The sequence below is a fragment of the Triticum aestivum genome, chromosome 7A (genome assembly GCF_018294505.1).
Source record: "Triticum aestivum cultivar Chinese Spring chromosome 7A, IWGSC CS RefSeq v2.1, whole genome shotgun sequence".
Classification (NCBI taxonomy): Eukaryota; Viridiplantae; Streptophyta; class Magnoliopsida; order Poales; family Poaceae; genus Triticum; species Triticum aestivum.
Window position 1 is genome coordinate 731,323,890 of NC_057812.1, and position 20,284 is coordinate 731,344,173.

At 42.3% G+C, this 20,284-nt stretch overlaps 2 protein-coding genes and 1 long non-coding RNA gene across 3 annotated transcripts; 1 reads left to right on the forward strand and 2 right to left on the reverse strand.

The window, feature by feature from the left end:
- Positions 1-380: 380 nt before the first annotated feature.
- LOC123150391 (uncharacterized) lies at positions 381-987 on the reverse strand. Its single transcript, XR_006475085.1, has 2 exons — positions 851-987; positions 381-760 (listed from the first exon to the last, which is right to left on the reverse strand). It is a non-coding gene; the product is annotated as an uncharacterized lncRNA (long non-coding RNA).
- A 1,951-nt stretch (positions 988-2,938) lies between these two features.
- Positions 2,939-5,340, forward strand: LOC123149783 (transport and Golgi organization 2 homolog). Its single transcript, XM_044569518.1, has 5 exons — positions 2,939-3,182; positions 3,441-3,630; positions 4,086-4,292; positions 4,619-4,813; positions 4,988-5,340. Exons 1-5 carry the CDS (start codon positions 2,995-2,997, stop codon positions 5,126-5,128), a joined length of 921 nt encoding a protein of 306 aa, XP_044425453.1. The 5' UTR covers positions 2,939-2,994; the 3' UTR covers positions 5,129-5,340.
- A 99-nt stretch (positions 5,341-5,439) lies between these two features.
- LOC123149784 (probable tRNA-splicing endonuclease subunit Sen2) lies at positions 5,440-7,592 on the reverse strand. Its single transcript, XM_044569519.1, has 2 exons — positions 7,261-7,592; positions 5,440-6,665 (listed from the first exon to the last, which is right to left on the reverse strand). Exon 2 carries the CDS (start codon positions 6,660-6,662, stop codon positions 5,790-5,792), a length of 873 nt encoding a protein of 290 aa, XP_044425454.1. The 5' UTR covers positions 6,663-6,665; positions 7,261-7,592; the 3' UTR covers positions 5,440-5,789.
- Between the last annotated feature and the right edge of the window lie 12,692 nt (positions 7,593-20,284).

A 20,284-nucleotide genomic window follows, 5' to 3' on the forward strand; every position in this document is an offset into this window, starting at 1 on the left:
AGAGTCATTAAGATGTCAAGGAGAGCCTCAAAGAGAGCATCAGATTCCAATTTTTTTTCTATGGAAAAAGTCTAAGAAAGGAGAAATAAGCCGTGACTTTGGGACAACCCATTTTACAGCTCAAAAGGGCCGACAGACCGAGGGGAATGAAAGAAAACAAATGGAACCTGAGTTTAAACCGGCCTGGCCAATTCTACAGAGCTACATCCCCTGGACACCACCACTGTAGTCAAAGCCCATTTCGTTGGTCAATTATGGGCCAAATAGGCTAATGTTAACTGGGCCCAGCATGGCCTTTTCAACATTTTCAACACTCAGGAGCATTTTAAAAAAGGAATATATACTAAATTTACAGGGAAAAAATCAGGAACACTGTAATCTATTTATTTCCAAACAGGAAATATATTGCAGCTTTAATTATACTTGCTCCATGTTCAGCTACAACTCACTGTAAGTCTCTCATAAACGCAACTTTGACGTTTGACCTAAAGATTCTAGTGATTCCTCTACCGTAACAAATAGTAATTTTAACCACCAGAGTACCACACAATCAATCATAAAATAGTAATAACAAGAATCTCAAGCTGAAAATACAAGTAGTCAAACCTGGGTACAAAAGCACATGCACAAGTAACAAGATGACAAGAAGCAGCAAAATCATCACTGGCTCTGCTTGCAGGAAGAGCAGGGCAGCGGTCTCACCAACTCATCATTATATAGTAAAAACAAGAATCTCAAGCTGGTAAAAAAGTAGTCAAACCTGGGTACAAAAACAGAAGCATAAGTAACAAGATGACAAGCAGCAGCAAAATCATGGTGTTTCTGGTTGCAGGAATAGCAGAGGTCTCACCAACTTTTTCCTCCATCCCCACCTTTGTTTCCATGGAATTGATTTGCACGGCGTTCATCATAGCCGCCCATATGCGTACGCCCGCACGTTAGAGCAGCGAGCATTATTGTTATGGTGGCAATAACTAAGGGCGCATGAGAGTTGGCAAGAAATGTAGCAGTTAGCAATTGGCAGCCAAGGGGCAGTAGTGCCATTCATATGCATAATGGCAAAGGCATGGTGACAGAGTAATTGGGCAGCCGACATTGTAGGTTGAGTGAGGCCCCAGCCTATGGGGGCACCTTGTGTGGTTATCCTTCTAATTTTGCTGACCCATAATAAATGTTCCTTTTTTGTTCAAGCAATTGCATGTCAAAAATGAGCAGATGCATGCCAACATTATTGTAGCATGGGTAGCACTGACAACTACCAAGTGTGCACCGAAAATGGGGCCAGACTACCTCCTAGGCTCTTGCGGTCTGTTACACGCTGATGATTCCATGAGCAACCACCACTGCATAAGAAGGCTCTGAAAGTGCCTCCCCACCAAACAGGATGAAGTTGTCTGCTTAGAATGAATTAGTGAGAATCAACAACTTTACCTGATTCGACCGTCCTTACTAAATGCTGGGTATCATCCTCCTAACACCAACAAAAATACACATTAGTCGTACTACAGAGCTAAATGAAGCTAAGCATCCAAATATCTTTTTTTTAGGAAACGCAGCCAAATATCTCGTTACTACTTGTGAAATATCTCGTTACTACTTGTGGTAAAACTGGGAGGTTGCAGATAAGGAGTGAAGTTCAGTGCATAATAGTGGCCAACAATCTTCCGAGACTTTGTTTGGTATGATATCCAACTCATGTCAGCTCTAGAAGGCAGTGATGTAATGGATAATTAAGAGTATGATGACCTGAATGTTATCACAAGGAGATATAAACCATGTACCTATACCGTGACCAGAAAGTTACTGGTTTTCCTTCCCCTTTCAACAGTAGAAAATTAGACAACTTGTCAAACCAGTGGACATAACATATGACCCTTCCCCTCTGCAAATCCTAAACCACAGCGTATGTGCTATCTTGGTATTCTGGGTGCTACGAATCAGCAATTTTTTACCCTTTTTAATTACTCCACTTGACATGTCTATCTCATGACATGATAAGCATGACCAAGGCAAAGATGAAAAGTATGTTGCTGCACAGGAAAACAAAATTGACTTGCCTGGAAGCAGATAGGGCAGATGATGTATACCTGAAAGGCGTGTTGTTTTCCTGGAGTGACACGTGTGGAACCATCAAAGCCAACTACCCACAGGATACAGGTAGGCGGGTTTCAATACGCAACGGCGCAGAGTCATAGAGTATGCTTGGAAAGACCAGGCCGTTGTTTACCACTTGTGTATATCCGATTCCAATCCAGTACAGGAGAGTGATCCAGTCAAGATCCCACTTCCATGAAGATATGGATCAGCAAGATCATTGTCCAGAATCTAGAGAATTGTTTTGGCAGATCTGCCTGCTAATCACTCATTGTATGAATCTACCCTAATAGCGATTCACGTGCCTTTTGGTTTCTGTCCCCAGAAATAATAGAACAGCAACCTACAGGAAAAGAGCATCAAAGTTACATCTCCAAGCAAGCACTAAAAGTAATAGAGTTGGCGTTAATCGTGGTAGATGCTGTCCCCATTCTGAGCCAAGAGGATGGGCCAAACTGGGAGTTATCCTGAAAGAAAAAAAAAGGGCAACCTGGTGCATGTAGCTTCCGCTTGCGCAGGGTCCAGGGAAGGGTCCGACCACTTTGGGTCTATAGTACGCAGCCTTTCCCTATATTTCTGTAAGAGGCTGTTTCCAGGACTTGAACCTATGACCTCATGGTCACAAGGCATGGGAGTTATCCTGAAAGAAAATACTAAATATTTCCCCACTTATCACACAAGTCAAGGGTACCTGTAGGGAAGAAGTTAGTGGTAAGTAGGGGACCCTCAGGACCTGAGACGGCAGGTAATGGCCTGGTAAGTGAAACAGGCTGGAACTCTCTGACAGAAGAATAACAGACTACAGAGCACCTGGTTGCACGCAATAATGTAAGACACTCTGTGGGCTCTGCTCCTCTTCTCTCTCCCCTTCAGCCTTCTTCTTCCTATAAATACAAAGGCATGTACGGGGAGAAGTATCAGGTAAACACACAACCATACACAAGGCGCACGGTTGCAAAACAAGGGAGTTATTTAGAAGCAAGGAGTAAGGAACCACCTGAAGCCATGTGTATCGCTGCATGGATTTGGCAGGCTCACCCTCAGCACCAGCTCCTGCTGCTGCTCAACAGAGATGAGTTCCATAGCAGGTACAGGATTTTATTTGGTTTCATTCATCCTCGCGGTACTCCGATCTGAATCTCTGAATTGTAAGCTTTTGTTTTCGAGTTTAGCTCTTCTCACTCCTGAATTATATGTTCGAAGTCATATGTCATGCCAACATTCCAATCCTAATATCACTGCTCACTTTCTTCACTAGGCCACATCGCAAATTATCTTAGAGAAGCCTATTCCCATTGCAGAATAACAATGATGTATGTTCAACTGCTGTTCTCCATGTATTGCAGGCCTACAAAGGCAGTAGGATGGTGGGGGGAGGGCTCAATGAAGATTCTTGGTGGCAGGGATGTACTTGGTGGAGGAACATGGATGGGGAGCACCAAAGATGGCAGACTTGCCTTCCTGACCAATGTGCTCGAGCCTGATGTGATGCCTGGCGCACGCACTAGGGGAGACCTGCCCCTCAGGTTCCTGCAGGTAAATCAAAACTCAAGTTGGTGGTTGTCAATGTAGGAGATATGCACATGACAAGAAAGATATGTTTCATTTGTACAAACAAAGTTGGTGTTTTGTACTATGCTTTCCTGTCAGAATCTTTTTTATGTGCTGAAAGTCGCTATCTGTCTAGTGTTTATTCCATTCTTCTGAGTACTGATGGTGATTGGTACAGAGATTGCTTACATCAAGACAAAGACATAAAATCCCATTTTTAGAAACGAAAACTTTACCTTTTAAAATATTTTTAGTTGCTGCTATTACAATGGTTAAACTGCTGCCGTCCTTCAAACAAATAAGCATTCATAGGATAATTCATGAATTCATGGTTTTACAGTTTAAAACATGCATATGATGTGCGCTAAGGGTGAGCACAATCAGCATCGAAATATCTTGCTCCAAACATAAGCATGAACCTCAGAATCTGTATTGTGCAGGGCAACAAGAGCCCACTGGAGGTTGCAACTGAAGTCGCAAAAGAAGCTGATGAGTACAATGGCTTCAACCTTATACTAGCTGATCTAACCAGGAATGTCATGGTTTATGTGTCAAACCGGCCAAAGGGGCAGCCTGCGACGATTCAGCTCGTCTCACCAGGACTCCATGTGTTGTCCAATGCAAGGCTAGACAGCCCTTGGCAGAAGGTAACAGAACTACTCCATGTCCAATAGCTAGAATGTCCAATGAGGTGTCCTTTGTTGATTTTACTTGTACTGCACTAAGAATCCTAAAGGAGACTTTTGAGCCGGAAAAGATGTGAGAAAGCAACATGAAAGCCTTTCAAGTACTTCCCTAGTTATAGAGGGCAGTGCATTTAACTCAATTAATAGCACTGCATGTACGAGCAGCAAGACAGGAGTAGATAGCACATGATTGCAAGCCACTCTGTCTTAGGGACCATTCAGTATACTATAATGTGCCAATGAACACAGTGCAGACAATTTTTCATTATTGCATATATTGCTTGTAGGCAATTCGCCTTGGTAAAAACTTCAGGGAGTTTATAAGGAAGCATGGTGATGATGAAGTTGAAGCGAAGGATATAGCTGATAGACTAATGACTGACACCACGAGGGCTGATAAAGATAGGCTGCCAAACACCGGTTGTGATCCCAACTGGGAGCACGGTCTGAGCTCCATCTTCATCGAGGTGCAAACTGACGAAGTGAGCATAAAATCTTTGACTCAATTGCACTTTACAAGTACATTCAGAGTTGAATTATCTTTAAAATTATGCCTATTAACCACTAAAATAACACGTAGATGTTCTAGTACAGAACCCTATATCGATACTGCAATGCTATATTTACATTTTTTCACATGTTTCTGTTTTGCAAAGGGGCTCTATGGGACAAGGAGCACAGCAGTTCTTTCAGTGAACTATGATGGAGAAGCTAGCTTATATGAGAAGTACCTCGAGAGTGGTATATGGAAGAACCACACAGTGCATTACCAGATAGAATTGCCAATGCGCACCTAAAGGCAGGAGCCTCAAATAGGAAGAAAGAATGAATAGCTACCATTGTGCATGCTGTTATTTCCACAGTTGCGCTTTAAGATCACATAATGATCTCTAATTATGGCAATTAAATTATTTACTGTATGCGGATCTATAAATTCAGAGACAGATCAAGTCAAATTGTTGAATATATATACATAATAATAATATGATATAGTATGTGTATTTACAGACTTCATGTTGCCACCTCTGTCTATGATCATACATGCTTTACAGACATTGTACCTTCAGTTCTTCAATACAGTAGATATCGACTCTGATGTTTACTAAATGTATACTTAAGGCCTGAATGTGTTCAAGTACTAAACACTGAAAGTATATAAGGAAAAAATGTCTGCAAATATTTGAAGAAAATGTATCTAGCGTATCTCTTTTCTTCAATAGGCTGGTGCGCTGGTCATTCAGAGGTTTCTAGTCCTGCAGTCCTTGAAAAGGCACAGAAAATGCCACTCCAGAGCATACCATAATATGATGTGTGCACTCTGCAGATACAGTTGTATGGATATATGTATGGACCATTTCCAGAAATCTTTCCAAAATGCACATGAGTACTGGCACAGGATTGCCATAAGATGAGAAGTTACACATCACCAATAGGAGTACAGAGAAATATTTAGCTTTATTATAGGAATCTCAGCGTGTATACAAGTAAGCTAGAAAGAACTGTGAAGCCTAGTATTACGCCCAAATAGTTGAAGGCTACAGTTTCTCTTGCATGATATTGTTCTTCCTTCTCTGCTTCTTCTCTGCACAGTTCACTTCGCTGCTCACGGCACTGCTGCGCTATCCACCTAGTAATTGTTCTCTCATGAACAACCAGTTGTTCTAAACAATCTGGGGAGCTCAATCCACAATTACTGCTGGAGATGGTTAGAACCAGCAGTGCCTTGGCCACACTGCCAGAAGCTCGGAGTGCACACAGTAGATCAGACCACACATTCAGGCGGCCACACCTACCGCCGAACTCCGCTCCTTCTGGAACAACAACCACAGCAAACTCTGAGTGGACGAGTGCTGGGTGATGACGGTAAGCTACAAAATCTGCACCATACTGCAAACCTGACCGCACCACCCAGTTCTTCGATCTGAGATGCGAGTATGCCTTGTACATCTCGGGAAATGACTCCGATGCAGAGCATAAGTGATCCCACAGCTCCCCTTCGCTCAACAGCTTCTTGCTCTCTGACACTGAGATGCACTTCAAACCATGGTAAAGATAGAAGACCTCCTCAGCCCCCAGCTGGAACCACTGTTTCTCTGCTTCGGCATTATCCAGCGCCCGGCCAAAGGCCGCACGGTTAAGAAGTGCAGCTTGCTGCAGATTCACACCGAGGGTCGCATCCCTGCCCCGACAAGATAAAGTTGCCACAAGTTTCGAGCCTTTCAGCGAGGACTGGAGCTCAGCAACAATGCTTGACATGGGGTGAGCTGCTGCCAGAGCTGCAAAGTCCTTGCCATCTTTGCCCTTCTTCCATCTTGGACCCGCCATGTCCATAAGCTGAGAAACAGAAACAATACAGTGTCAGCTATAGTAGCCAAGTAAAGACAGATGAAGCAGAAGCACGTCGATTGTTAACTTGTACTCTATCCGGTTTACGAGAACTCAAATTTCTTGCCATTGTTTTGGCCTCATGGTTCGTGCTCCATAAGCGGCGGCCGGCTCTCAGGGGATGGATTCCCGTGCAGGGCTATAACATTGCAGTGGGCAGTATAGCTCAACTTGCAATGAGTAAAATATATCTGGACATACTGAATTACTGATGATGTAACCGGGTCTGAAAAATGAGCTTTGTTTGACATCTGAACTTTCATATTTAGGTTGCTGGGAGGGCGAAATCAGCCGGTGATTATCGGATTATTGGCATTGACACTGATGGCAATGAGTTTGATGTTGCTATGATTATAGTTCCTGTGGTTCTCTTCACTGAACATTCCAACTTCCAAGCCTACAAACTAGTAGTATGTTGTATTTTTTTCCCCCGTTTAAGCCGCATGATCCCTTTTGTTCAAATGCTGAAAGAAAGCAACCCACATTGGTGTTCATGGGACTAGGTAAGGAGACAGCAGGAAAGAAAGGAAAGTGAGGAACAGACCCAGCAAGAAACGTCGTCGACGTCGCGGGGGCCGAGCCTGGGAGGGCGCCCGAGCAAGGGCCGTCGAGGTCGAGGTCGCGGCCGCCGCGCCTTCGTCGTCGGGGGCGTGGTCGAGCGGGTGGCGGCGAGCAGACTTGCAGGCTAGGCGACAAGCCGCGCGGGGGCGAGCAGAAGATTGGGCGGGCCGTGCGGGGCGAGCAGCGGAGGCGAGCGGGGACGCGGTCGGGAGGACAGGCGGAGGTCGATGGGAAGCAGCGGCGGCGGGGGGTGGCGGCGGCGGCCGGTTCGGGAGGCGGGAGAAGAGGAAGGAGAGATGCGCGCGTGGTGATAGGGTTAGAAGAAAAGGGTATATTTGTCTTTTTAAGGGAGAAAGGGAGTAATTCAGAAATAACTGAGAGCTGAGTGCCATGTTGGCACTTTGTTTTTTTATTTATTAAAAGTGGTATTTTGGCATGAGAAAGAGTGACTCGCGCATATCCGCAGATGACTCGCGCATGTCCGTCATCTCCATGGCCATCCGATTTGATTTAATCATACGACATGTAGCACTACGCAGATGGGTCAACAAGTTTGCAACATTGGGCATGTTGCAAATACAAGTTTGTACCACAAACTATGTTACAACACATACGAAGGCCAACAAGTAGCCAGCCCGTTCATTTTTTTCATTGAAATATTTTCTCCAACATCTTCCTTGTTGCAAAAATACTTCCGCAACATCATCTTTGTTGCAGAAAGTTGAAAGATGAAAAAAGATTTTTGTAACACAACCTTTGTTGCAAATATATTTATGCAACATGACCTTTGTTGCAAAAGTAACGCTAAAGAAAATAACATGTCATGCTAAAAAACTCTTTAGATGGTTTTGCAATCAGGACCGTAGTTGCAGAGTGAACATCGCAACAGCCAGCTTATTGCAATTCACGACGCACACGGTGGCTATTTTTGCGTCAATCTGATGACCATGAAGGCGGCCGATATTTTTGTTTTATCTGTCAACGAACGCGTACCGTCACCCTAGGGGTATTTTCACAAACAATATAGGAATGAGTATACCAGACTGTTGCAGGTTTGACGAAGGAAATAGAACACACGTGTACTATATCGTGTAGCGATTTAGCCCCTTCGCAGCGGAGAGTGACTCTTAGAGCATCTCCAATACAAGATGCAAATTTAGAGATGTACAAATTTACATCTCCAAAAAAAGCTTTTTACATCTCTAAAAAAGAGGCAATTCCAACAGATGATGTATATTGGAGATGTAAGAGGGCAACTCCAATAGATGATGCAAAATGAAGATGTAGAAACTATTGGGCGGCGGCCGAATTAGGGCGGTGGCAGCACAACGTGATTCAGGGCGGCAGCGTCGCGGTGGCGGCGGCGGTGCGTGGGGGCCGCGGAGGAGCGTCAAAGGGCCAACAGGGGTGGTGAATTGGTGCGAACTTTTTCTGTTTTCTACTACGTCTCCCAACAGCCACACCTAGCAACAAATCAGGGGCCACATGAGCTGCAACCGGCGTTTGGCGGAGCTGCAACCGTCTATTTGGTCGAGCTACATCCAGTGGTGCCGACTGCAACTGTGGATCACAGGAGCTGCATACAACGATGAGGAGGGCCGCACTCAGTTGTGCCCCTCGTCAGCGGAGTTGCAACCGTGCACGTCGAAGCTGCAACCAACGTTTAGGGGAGCTAGAAGGTTGGATGTGAGATGTGATTATGCTGCTGAAACCGGAGGTAAATTTTGATGGAACCAGGTAAATTTTTGCTTCAAACATGTTTTTACCTGAGATTCCTACTTGCTCAGTTTTGGTTTTGTTGGAACCAGAATTTGTTTTTGCTGGGACCGTGGTAAATTTTTGCTTCACACAATTTACCTGAATTTCCAGCGCTCTGGTTGTTTTGTTGGAACCAGAGTTATTTTTTGATGGGACCATTTTTTGATTTTGCTTCAACTGTATTTTTGGGTTGAGTTTTTGTTTCCGTTGAAACTAGGTGTTGCAGGTTGACGATGGTGGCAAGCCGGAAAGTGATTTTGCCATCCGCCATGACAACAGTGAATCTTTTTCCTACACAGTACTTCCTCTCTTAACATAATGTACATTCAATTCCATCTTATATATTCATTCTTTTGCAAAAACAAATATATTCCATACCATGTTCTAAAAAGTTATTTTGCCTTCCGCCATCACATCGGGCAGCAGCATGTCGACGAAGCTGACAGAGCGGGCCAACAGGGACTTAGGGATGTGCGTGTGTGCATGGAAGCAGCCGGCGCGTAGATGTCATTGGTAGCGGCTTGGGTGATAAGTGAGCCACCAGCGTCTGCTTCAGATACTTGAAGAAGAGGGTGTTTCCCTCGTGGTGGATTGGGCCATGCCTGGTGATACGGTAGCGCTCGGTGGCATCGAGGAAGGTGAGTATCGTGGAACTACGACTTGATGATGAGATGGCGAACGTCGGAGAGTCACGGTGGGTGTCGATGGCGTCCCGGATGAAACATGACAGTGTCGACAATTGGTGGCACTGATGGCAGCATTGGAGACCCCATGCCGAAGGAAAAATTGATCACACAACATGAAAAAACCATGCTTTCCGTACATGTGCCTTTGAGGAAACAAGCAAGATTTCACGCTTGAAAGAAATAGACTGAGGTGGTCCTTCAGTCCTTTTACAAAAGATTTTGGTCTATGTTGGGGGATGATCTGATCGAGGAGGTTCTATAGGTTGTGAATACTTGTACTATACTGCCTGGATGGAATGAGATTGCAATTGTAATGATCCCAAAGGATAGTTCTCCGGAGAAGGTAACTCAATTTAGAATGATCAGCTTGTGTAATATGGTGTACAAAGTTATATAAAAAATAATAGAGGCCCGCATGAAGCTAATCCTATCAGAGATTACTAGCCCAACTCAGAGTGCTTTTGTTCCTGGAAGACTGATTACTGATAATGTCTTGTGGCAAAAGAGTGCTTCCATACTATAAAGAAGAAAAAGGCGGGTAAAGAGGGTCCATGTGCGATCAAATTGGACATGCATAAAGCATATGATTGAGTGGATTGGGTTTTCTTGGAAGGAATTTTACTGAAATTGGGTTTCAAGGAGAACTGGGTGAATCTAATTATGTAGTGTGTTTCCACAGTGGAGTACCGTGTCCAATTAAATACTGAAGAAACATCGAGTTTTAAACCTACGAGAGGACTGAGGCAGGGGGATCCTCTCTTGCCCTACTTTTTTTGTTGTGCACTGAGGGTCCGACATCCCTTTTAGCGAATGCAGAGGAGATTGATAACATGTCTGGAGTTAAGGTCAACAGAGATGCCGCAGCAATTTCTAATGTTCTGTTTTGAAAGGATCGAGATGGACCTAGAGGGGGGGGGAGTGAATAGGTACAATTACAAATTTTAATTGTTACTTAGCAATTTTTAGCCAATAATGCAGAATATGAAAGTGAGCCTAACAATTGCAAGTATGATGCTAAGAGCTAAGCAAGGTAAACAAGTAACACAAGTATGTGAGTAAGCAAGCACAATATGATATAAGTAAATACTAAGAGACAAGTAACCACAAGTAGGAAGTTAGGGTTAGGAATAACTGCAACTTCGAGAGACGAGGATGTATGCTGATGTTCACTTCCTTGGAGGGAAGCTACGTCACTGTTAGAGAGGTGGATGTTACCACGAATGCACACCAACGCCACAAAGGCTCACCCTATTCTCCCTTTGAGACAACACCACGAAGGCGTTTCTCAACCACTAGTGGTAGACCTTGGGGTGGTCTTCAAACCCTCACAAACTTTCGGGGGGTAATCACAATGGTCGATTCCTCTCCGAATGACTCCTACCGCCTAGGAGTCTCCAACCTCCAAGAGTAATAAGAACGATGGGGAAAGGCTCAAGACTCGCTCAAATCACGTACTCCTTTGGTGCAAGGATGGGGAAGGAGTGGATCTATCACTTGAGTGGACAACTTCTCTCAAATGCTCTCAAATCCCTTGGGGATCTAAGATTTGGTGTAGGAGTGAGTGAGAGAGAGAGAGAGAGTGAAAAGTGTTCTTGAGGATGTTCTAAGTGAATGGTCAAACCTCTTGATACGTCTCGGTCGTATCTAATTTTTTAAACTCTTTTGCCCTTGTTTTGGACTCTAACTTGCATGATTTGAATGGAACTAGCCTGGACTGACGCTGTTTTCAGCAGAATTGCCATGGTGTTATTTTTGTGCAGAATAAAAAGTTCTCGGAATGACCTGAAACTTCACGAAGATCAGTTTTGGAATTAATACAAAGTATTGGCGAAATAATCAAGTGAAGGGGGCCCACACCCTGGCCACAAGGGTGGGGGCGCGGCCACCCCCTGGGCGCGCCACCCGACCTTGTGGGCCCCCTGGACCTCCACCGACCTCAACTCCAACTCCATATATTCTCCTTCGGGGAGAAAAAAAATCAGAGAGAAGGATTCATCACGTTTTACGATACGGAGCCGCCGCCAAGCCCTGTTCTTCCTTGGGAGGGCCGATCTGGAGTTCGTTCGGGGCTCCAGAAAGGGGAATCCATCGCTATCGTCATCATCAACCATCCTCCATCACCAATTTCATGATGCTCATCGCCGTGCGTGAGTAATTCCATCGTAGGCTTGCTGGACCGTGATGGGTTAGATGAGATTTACCATGTAATCGAGTTAGTTTTGTTAGGGTTTGATCCCTAGTATCCACTATGTTCTAAGATTGATATTGCTATGACTTTGCTATGCTTAATGCTTGTCACTAGGGCCCGAGTGCCATGATTTCAGATATGAACCTATTATGTTTTCATGAATATATTTGTGTTCTTGGTCCGATATTGCAATTTATAGTTACCTACTACGTGTTATGATCGGGCAACCCCGGAGTGACAATAGTCGGGACCACTCCCGGTGATGAGCGTAGTTTGAGGAGTTCATGTATTCACTAAATGCTAATGCTTTGGTCCGGTGCTCTATTAAAATGAGGCCTTAATATCCCTTAGTTTCCAATAGGACCCGGCTGCCACCGGAGGGTAGGACAAAAGATGTCATGCAAGTTCTTTTCCATAAGCACGTATGACTATATTCGGAATACATGCCTACATCATATTGATGAATTGGAGCTAGTTCTGTGTCACCCTATGTTATAACTGTTGCATGATGAATGCCATCCGACATAATTATCCATCATTGATCCATTGCCTATGAGCTTTTCACATATTGATCTTTGCTTAGTTACTTTTCTGTTGCCACTGTTACGATTGCTACAAAACTGCCACTATTACTTTTGCCACCGTTATGGCTACTTCCATACTACTTTGCTACTAAATACTTTGTTGTAGATATTAAGTCTTTCAGGTGTGGTTGAATTGACAACTCAGTTGCTAATACTTAATAATATTATTTGGCTCCCCTTCTATCGAATCGATAAATTTGGGTTTAATAATATACCCTCGAAAACTGTTGCGATCCCCTATACTTGTGGGTTATCAAGACCTTTTTCTGGCGCCGTTGCCGGGGAGCATAGCTCTATTATTTGAGTCACTTGGGATTTATATCTGTTGATCACTATGAGGAATCTGAAAGACAACAAAACCAAGATCTATACCTCAACTACGAGGGAAGGTAAGGAATTGCCATCTAGCTCCGCACTTGATTCTCCTTCTGTTTTGAGTAAACTTGCGACACCTACACCTTCTATTGATTCCGATATGTAACATGTTGTTGATGATGCCACTTCTGTTATGCATGATGCTTATGATGATACTACTTCTATGCTTGATAATACTGTGCCACTAGGTGAATTTTTGACGAACAACTTGCTAGGGTTAGAGAGAATGAAATTACTGAAACTGATGATATTATTGAAACTGATGATTATGATTCTCCCCCTAGATATGAATTGCCTGTTGTACCTGAGGGTTATCTTATGGATGAAGAAACTGCTAGAGACTTCTTTGCTTGCAATGGTAGAGAGGATCTCAAGAAATTATTAGCTAAGATGAAAAAAATCCTTGAATGCTAGAATGGTATGGTCCCGCTTTTGCTACTTCACCTATCTTTGTTACTGATAAGGATTATGAATTCTCTGTTGGTCCTGAGTTAATTACTTTAGTTGAATCTGATCCTTTCTATAGTTATGAATCTGAAACCGTTGTGGCACATATTACTAAATTGAATGATATAGCCACCCTATTTGCTCATGAGGAAAAAAATCACTATTGCTATATACTCAAATTGTTTCCTTTCTCATTAAAGGGTGATGCTAATTTATGGTTTAATTCTCTTGCTCCTGGTGGTGTGCGTAGTCCCCAGGATATGATTTACTACTTCTCTGCAAAATATTTCCCCACTCATAAGAAACAAGCTTCTTTAAAGGAAATATTTAACTTTGTGCAAATTGAAGAAGAGAGTCTCCCGCAAGCTTGGGGGGTTTCTCCGATTACTTACTGATTTGCCTGATCATCCTCTCAAGAAAAATGAAATACTTGATATCTTTTATAATGGACTAACCGATGCTTCCAGAGACCACCTGGATAGTTGTGCTGGTTGTGTTATCAGGAAAAGAACTGTTGAGCAAGCTGAATTGCTGTTGAATAATATATTGAGTAATGATAATGATTGGACATTTCCTGAACCAACTCCTAAGCCAACTCCGAAGAAAAGGGGTATTCTATTTCTCAGTCCTGAAGATACGCAAGAGGGAAAGAAATCTATGAAAGAAAAAGGTATTAAAGCTGAAGATGTTAAAAATTTACCGCCTATTGAAGAAATACATGGTCTTGATAACCCGACACATGTAGTAGAGGTAACACTACTAGGGAAAACCTTACCAGTAGCGCTGGTTTTTGAGCTACCAGTAGCGCGGGCGCCAACGCTACTGCTACGATGCTACAGCTATTTTTAGCAGTAGCGCTTGTTTAGGCCAGCGCTACTGGTAAGTTCAAATACTAGTAGCACGGCACTGGAAAGCGCTACTGGAAATATTTGGCCCGCGCCACTGCTAAAATTTATGTTTTTTTTCATATTTTGGCAATGTACATGTTTAAACAGATATATCTTTTATACAATAACAACTCATCATGAATTAGTCTGTTTAAATAGCATATTCATTACCACTTATCATCACCACCAAACAATGTTCGTCAACGAGACATCATATAACAAGTTGGTCACTAGTCATAATCACAACTCCTCATCATCATCAACTCTAACACATTGTAGCACATAATAACACATTCTAGCTAGGACCTACTCCTCTCACAGGACCTACTCTACCCTCTATTAGGTAAAATATCATAAAACAAGATAGGAATTGACTCTCCATTAAGGAAAATGGACTCTCCATAATAAAGAACGGAGATCATCCTATCTCCAAGTCTTGGCCCACGCACAATGTTGCTTCCAAGTAGCTCTCTACGATGGTTGATTTTTTTTGAAATCATTTATTATCAAGGCTTCCTCGCTTTTAGAAATTCGGTATGGACAAGAGTGATGTGGAAACTGCGGCTGACCTGGCTGTGGTGGCCATAAGCTCATAACATCAACCCGACCTCTCGGCAACATCAGATGAGGCACACAATCCATCGGGATTTTCTGTTCAAAAACATAGTAATAACTTTGTAGTTAGCAATGTAGTTTAGTTTTAGAAGAATTTATGCAAAAGATGTACGGATGTCGTAATAGTAGAAAATCTTACCATGCTATCTACATTGATGTTACCGTAGTTCAACACATGCACTAGTGTCACGTATTGACCATAATGTGGAGGAGTTTGATAATAGCTATTGTAATTCTCAAGATCAGTAAAAAATGCGATACGACCATCTTTCTCCTTATAAGTTAATTGTGCTTCATCATTGTAGTAGTAGGTTTTGTCTACCATCTTTTGTACATTTTTTGAAGAATGAAAATAAGCTGTCAAGCTGTCAGCTATTTTGAAATAAACAATATAAATTACTTAATAAATATGTTTGAGAAACTCACACAGCGGCAGAACTGGAAGTGTGTCAACAAGGACCCAAATGGTCATATTCTTTTCGTCGATGTCAGGATCACCAAGATTGAAGGTGAGAAGCATACCCCCATGAAAATCATACGCCTTGCAAAGTGCTTCCCAATTCAGGCAACCAAAATTAGATGAGTTCACAAAATTGTTTAGATTTACAGCAAAATCATAACCATGATGGGTCCTTAGTTGAATTATCTTTGTCTCAATGCTTTTATGATCTTCAAAACCCATCTTCTCCAAGACATAGCGTCTTGCATGGCATGGGATAAGCTAGTAGAATTGTAAAAGACGGAAATTACACGTTGAAGAAGCAGAGAAGTCATGCAAAAAATAACAAAAAACACTTGTCGTCGTTGCATACTGTTTCAACATCGAAGGTCTCTTGGAGCTTGATGCTGAAGCGCCGACCTTCTACCAGGTGAGGACTATTGCACATAACGCGCTCATCTTCGCAGTACTCGCACATAGCAAATTCTCTTTCGTCGTCAAACATTTCCTAATAGGTAATTAACAATCCATCATCGATTACATATATAGTAGTTTGTAGAAAAGATCATCATATAACAACTAAAACACCTAAAATTTGTAGTTTGTAGTAGTTTATAGCAAAGATCATCATCGAACCTAGTTTGGAGCAAAGATCATCATATAATCCATCATCGAATACATATATAGTAGTTTGTAGCACACACACATAGAGAGAGAGAGAGTAGGCAGGCACTAGTAGAAAACAGGGCTTTGGTTCGGGCAGGGCAAGCCCATTAGTCCCGATTCAGTCACGAACCGGGACCCATGGGGGCATTCGTCCCGGTTCTTTAGCCCAGGGGGCCGGCTGGGGCCTCGTGGGCATTGGTCCCGGTTCGTATGGACCCATTTGTCTCGGTTCTAGGCACGAATTGGGACCAATGGGCCTCGCTCCTGGCCCACAAACATTGGTCCTGGTTCTTGGCAAGAACCGGGACAGAAGGCTGGGCTTTAGTCCTGGTTCCAGCCACGAACCGGGACAAATGAGTTGCCTATATATACCCCGTCACTGCAGCAGAGCACTCCATAGTGCTCTATTTTTTCTGGCCGGCGAGGTGAGGGCATTTGGGTGCTCTAGCTCACCTCCTATGCACATGAGGTGTTCGATGAAATACCCGAACCACGCTAGTTAAGCTTTTTACTCTCGAAGCTCGACCTCCAAACTTCATTTTCCTCGAGATTTGCATAGGTTTAGCAGTCCGTCACGCCCCGTCACTGTCTTCACCGCCGTCGATCGCCCATGCCGATCTCGTCACCAGCACCACCGTGGTGAGCCTCTTGTTCTTATCTTCTTTCTGAAAGAGTTCTTACTTTAGATAGATACTTGTCTAATTTTCTAACTTTTATTATTGCCTGTTATTATATAGTGCGATGGTTTTGGTATCCGCCCCCGCCAGCCCTCGTCCTGTCTATGATTCAGATGTGGTATATATTATCTTTTTATAACTATTTGATTCATTTATTGTTTTTGACAATTATGCCGACCAATGTGACATAGATTTTATTTATGTAGGAGGTAGTTGAACTAGAAATTCCAACCGACCCTATTGTCGAGAGGTTAAATTTAGTTGAAGAAGAAAACAATTACTTGAAGGAAAAAATTAAAAAGTTGAGGAGGAGAAGATGATATTGGAGTTGCATGTTGCGGATGTCGTCGATGATCACAAGATCAAGATGGATGCAGTGCGGTTGGAGATTAGAAAGATTAGAACATATGCCATTCATAGCGAGGCTTGGTATCATTATGCCGTTGGATCAATTTTTACCTTGGTTGTGATTATGATCGCATTTGTTGTTGCATTGAAAGGTTTTACATAGTTTTAATGTATGGTTTAACTAGATGCTCTGGAGAGCTATATGTTTTTCAATGAGAACTATGTATGTACTTTGTTTTTAATGTGATGATGAACTTCTATTAGTTTGATCACTTATCTATTCATGAGAGCTATATGTACTAAACTGATGATGTGGCTTTGAATGGTGCATTTTGAACACAGAAAAAGTCTGGAGTTCAAACAAGTTCAAAAAAATGAAATCCCTTTGTAACAGACGAGTTCCCGTATGAAACCCTCATACTTCGAAAGAGATTGTCCGTTTTGTACACGAAGTGCATCCAGTTTTTGCCGTATCCCTCTCTACTTTCTTGAACATGCTATGTGGGTGAAATGATGATACCATGCCAACTTTCAACCTTTTCATAGTTCATTTGAAATGCTTTTCAATTTCAGGGTCTTATAGCTCAAAAAATTAGTAAATGCATAAAAAATAACAAATGAAGTCAGAAAGGGTTGAAAATTGATGATGTGGCTTTGAATGCTTCATTTTGAACACAGAAAAAGTCAGGAGTTCAAATAAGTTAAAAAATGAAATCCCTTTGTAACAGACGAGTTTCCGTATGAAACCCTCCTACTTCGAAAGTGATTGTCCGTTTTGTACACGAAGTGCATCCAGTTTTTGCCGTAACCCTCTCTACTTTGTTGCACATGCTATGTGAGTGAAATGATGATACCATGCCAACTTTCAACCTTTTTAGAGTTCATTTGAAATGCTTTTCAATTTCAGGGTCATTTAGCTCACAAAAATCAGTAAATGCATGAAAAAAAACAAATGAAGTCAGAAAAGGTTGAAATTGATGACGTGGCTTTGAATGATGCATTTTGAACACAGAAAAAGTCTGGAGTCCAAATAAGTTCATAAAAATGGAATCCCTTTGTAACAGACGAGTTTCCGTATGAAACCCTCCTACTTCAAAAGTGATTGTCCGTTTTGTACACGAAGTTCATCCAGTTTTTGCCGTAACCCTCCCTACTTTCTTGCACATGCTATGTGGATGAAATGATGATACCATGCCAACTTTCAGCCTTTTCAGAGTTCATTTGAAATGCTTTTCAATTTCAGGGTCATTTAGCTCACAAAAATCAGTAAATGTATGAAAAATGACAAATGAAGTCAGAAATGGTTGAAAATTGCTGATGTGGTTTTGAATGGTGCATTTCGAACACAGAAAAACTCTGGAGTTCAAATAAGTTCAAAAATTGACATCACTTTGTAACTGACGAGTTTCCGTATGAAACCCTGATACTTCGAAAGAGATTGTCCGTTTTGTACACGAAGTGCATCCAGTTTTTGCCGTAACCCTCTCTACTTTCTTGCACATGCTATGTGGATGAAATGATGATACCATGCCAAAAAGAAAATTAACTAAAAAACTTTTATAAAACTCTAATACCAAAAGGAATGAACTAAAAAGCTTTTATAAACCTCTAGTATTTTTTAAACTAAAATTATATAAAATTCATGCCACTCAAATTATCAAAGTATTTTCTGTTCAAAACATGAAAAGCAGAAAGAAACAAAATAAACTTTAATAAATAAATAGAAACAAAATTAAATAAATTAAAATTTCATAAAGTAAATAAGTAGAAACAAAATAAAATAAAATAAACTTTAATAAAATAAATAAGTAGAAACAAAATAAAATAAATTAAAATTTAATGCAATAAATAAGTAGAAACAAAACAAAATAAAATAAAATAAACTTTTATAAAATAAAGAAGTAGAAACGAAATAAAATTTATAAAAGTAAAATAAATAAACTTCAATAAAATAAGTAAAAAATAGCAACAATATGTTTTTTTGTTGTAAGTAGAAACAAAATAAAATAAATAAAGCAACAAAAAAATGAAAAAGTTCCAACAACAGGGCCACCACGGCCTGAATACGACTAGAAACCCTACCATGGGCCAGGATTCAGGCCTGCAGAAGGCCCAGTAGGCCCATCAGGCATAGTAGTGAAAATTAGGCCCGTAAGCCTGCAATCGAGAGGAGCTCGAGAGGGGTGCGGCAGTGGGGCTTATAAACCACTACGCGCCCCTCTCAACTAGTGAGGTGGGACTAAAGTTTTGGCCACGGGCAGCACGAGGCCTTTGGTACCGGTTGGTGCCACCAACCGGGACCAAAGGCCGCCGCTTCCCGCCCTTTGGGCTACCGAAAACTGACCTTTGGTCACGGTTGGTGGCACCAACCGAGACTAAAGGTGGCAATGGTCCCGGTTGGTGCCACGAACCAGAACCAATGCTTTGGGTATATAAGCTGGACTTGTGAAAATTTCACAATTTCATCGTCAGTTCATGCCCGACGCCCCAGCTCTGCTCCTCGTCATCATCGCTGTCATCGCCCTGCCTCCGACGCCATCGCCACAACGCGCGCCCCTACCCCCGACCATGTCGTCGCCATGCCGGCCCCTGCTCCGCGCCCGAGCCCCTTCCCACAGCTCTCCCCGCGCGCTGGTGCCCTCGCCTCTCCCGCCGTCGCCATCGCCAGATGCGTCCGCTGTGAGCCGCCGCGCCGGTCCGGCTCTGTTTTTTATTTTGTATTAGATTAATTTTTTGTTCATATATATAAAATGTATATTTGTATGTATGTGGCTATATGTAAGTTCAGAGCATGTTTTTATTAGATTAATTTCTTATTAGATTTATTAGATTATTTTTTTGTTCAGAGCATGTTTTTGTTCATATATGTATTTTTTTCATATGTGTATTAATGTTTTTGTTGCATATATGTAATTATTTTCAATCTATATATGTATGTGGTAGCTATATATGCATGATGAGGGGGGTGGCGGTCGATATACCCCCTCCCCAATAATTTCAACATGAGGGGAGGTCGATATACCCCCTCCCCGATAACATTTCTTAGAAAAGTTTTATATATCTAGCCAGGAGGAAAGGAAGAAGGAAGAATAAGAAGAGGACGAAGAAGAAAAAAAAGGAGAAGAAGAAGGAATAGAGGAGAAGAAGAAAAAATAGAGTCTATTTTTTCTTCTTCTCCTCCATTCCTTCTTCTTCTCCTTTTTTTCTTCTTCTCCTCTTTTTTTATCTTCTACTTCATTAAGGAGGGCCCTTGGGAGGAAGGAGGAGATGCGAACAATGTGTGGACGAAGATGGCGACTTGCATCCGTAAGGTGGCCTCGGAGGAGCTTGGAGTGTC

Bases quoted from the DNA above. Each gene is read 5' to 3' on its own strand.
- LOC123149784 (XM_044569519.1), bottom strand. From the start codon at position 6,662: ATGGACATGGCGGGTCCAAGATGGAAGAAGGGCAAAGATGGCAAGGAC.
- LOC123149783 (XM_044569518.1), top strand. From the start codon at position 2,995: ATGTACGGGGAGAAGTATCAGGTAAACACACAACCATACACAAGGCGC. The intron at 3,183-3,440 runs GTACAGGATTTT...CATGTATTGCAG, and splicing joins AGAGATGAGTTCCATAGCAG to GCCTACAAAGGCAGTAGGAT. The intron at 4,814-4,987 runs GTGAGCATAAAA...TGTTTTGCAAAG, and splicing joins TCGAGGTGCAAACTGACGAA to GGGCTCTATGGGACAAGGAG.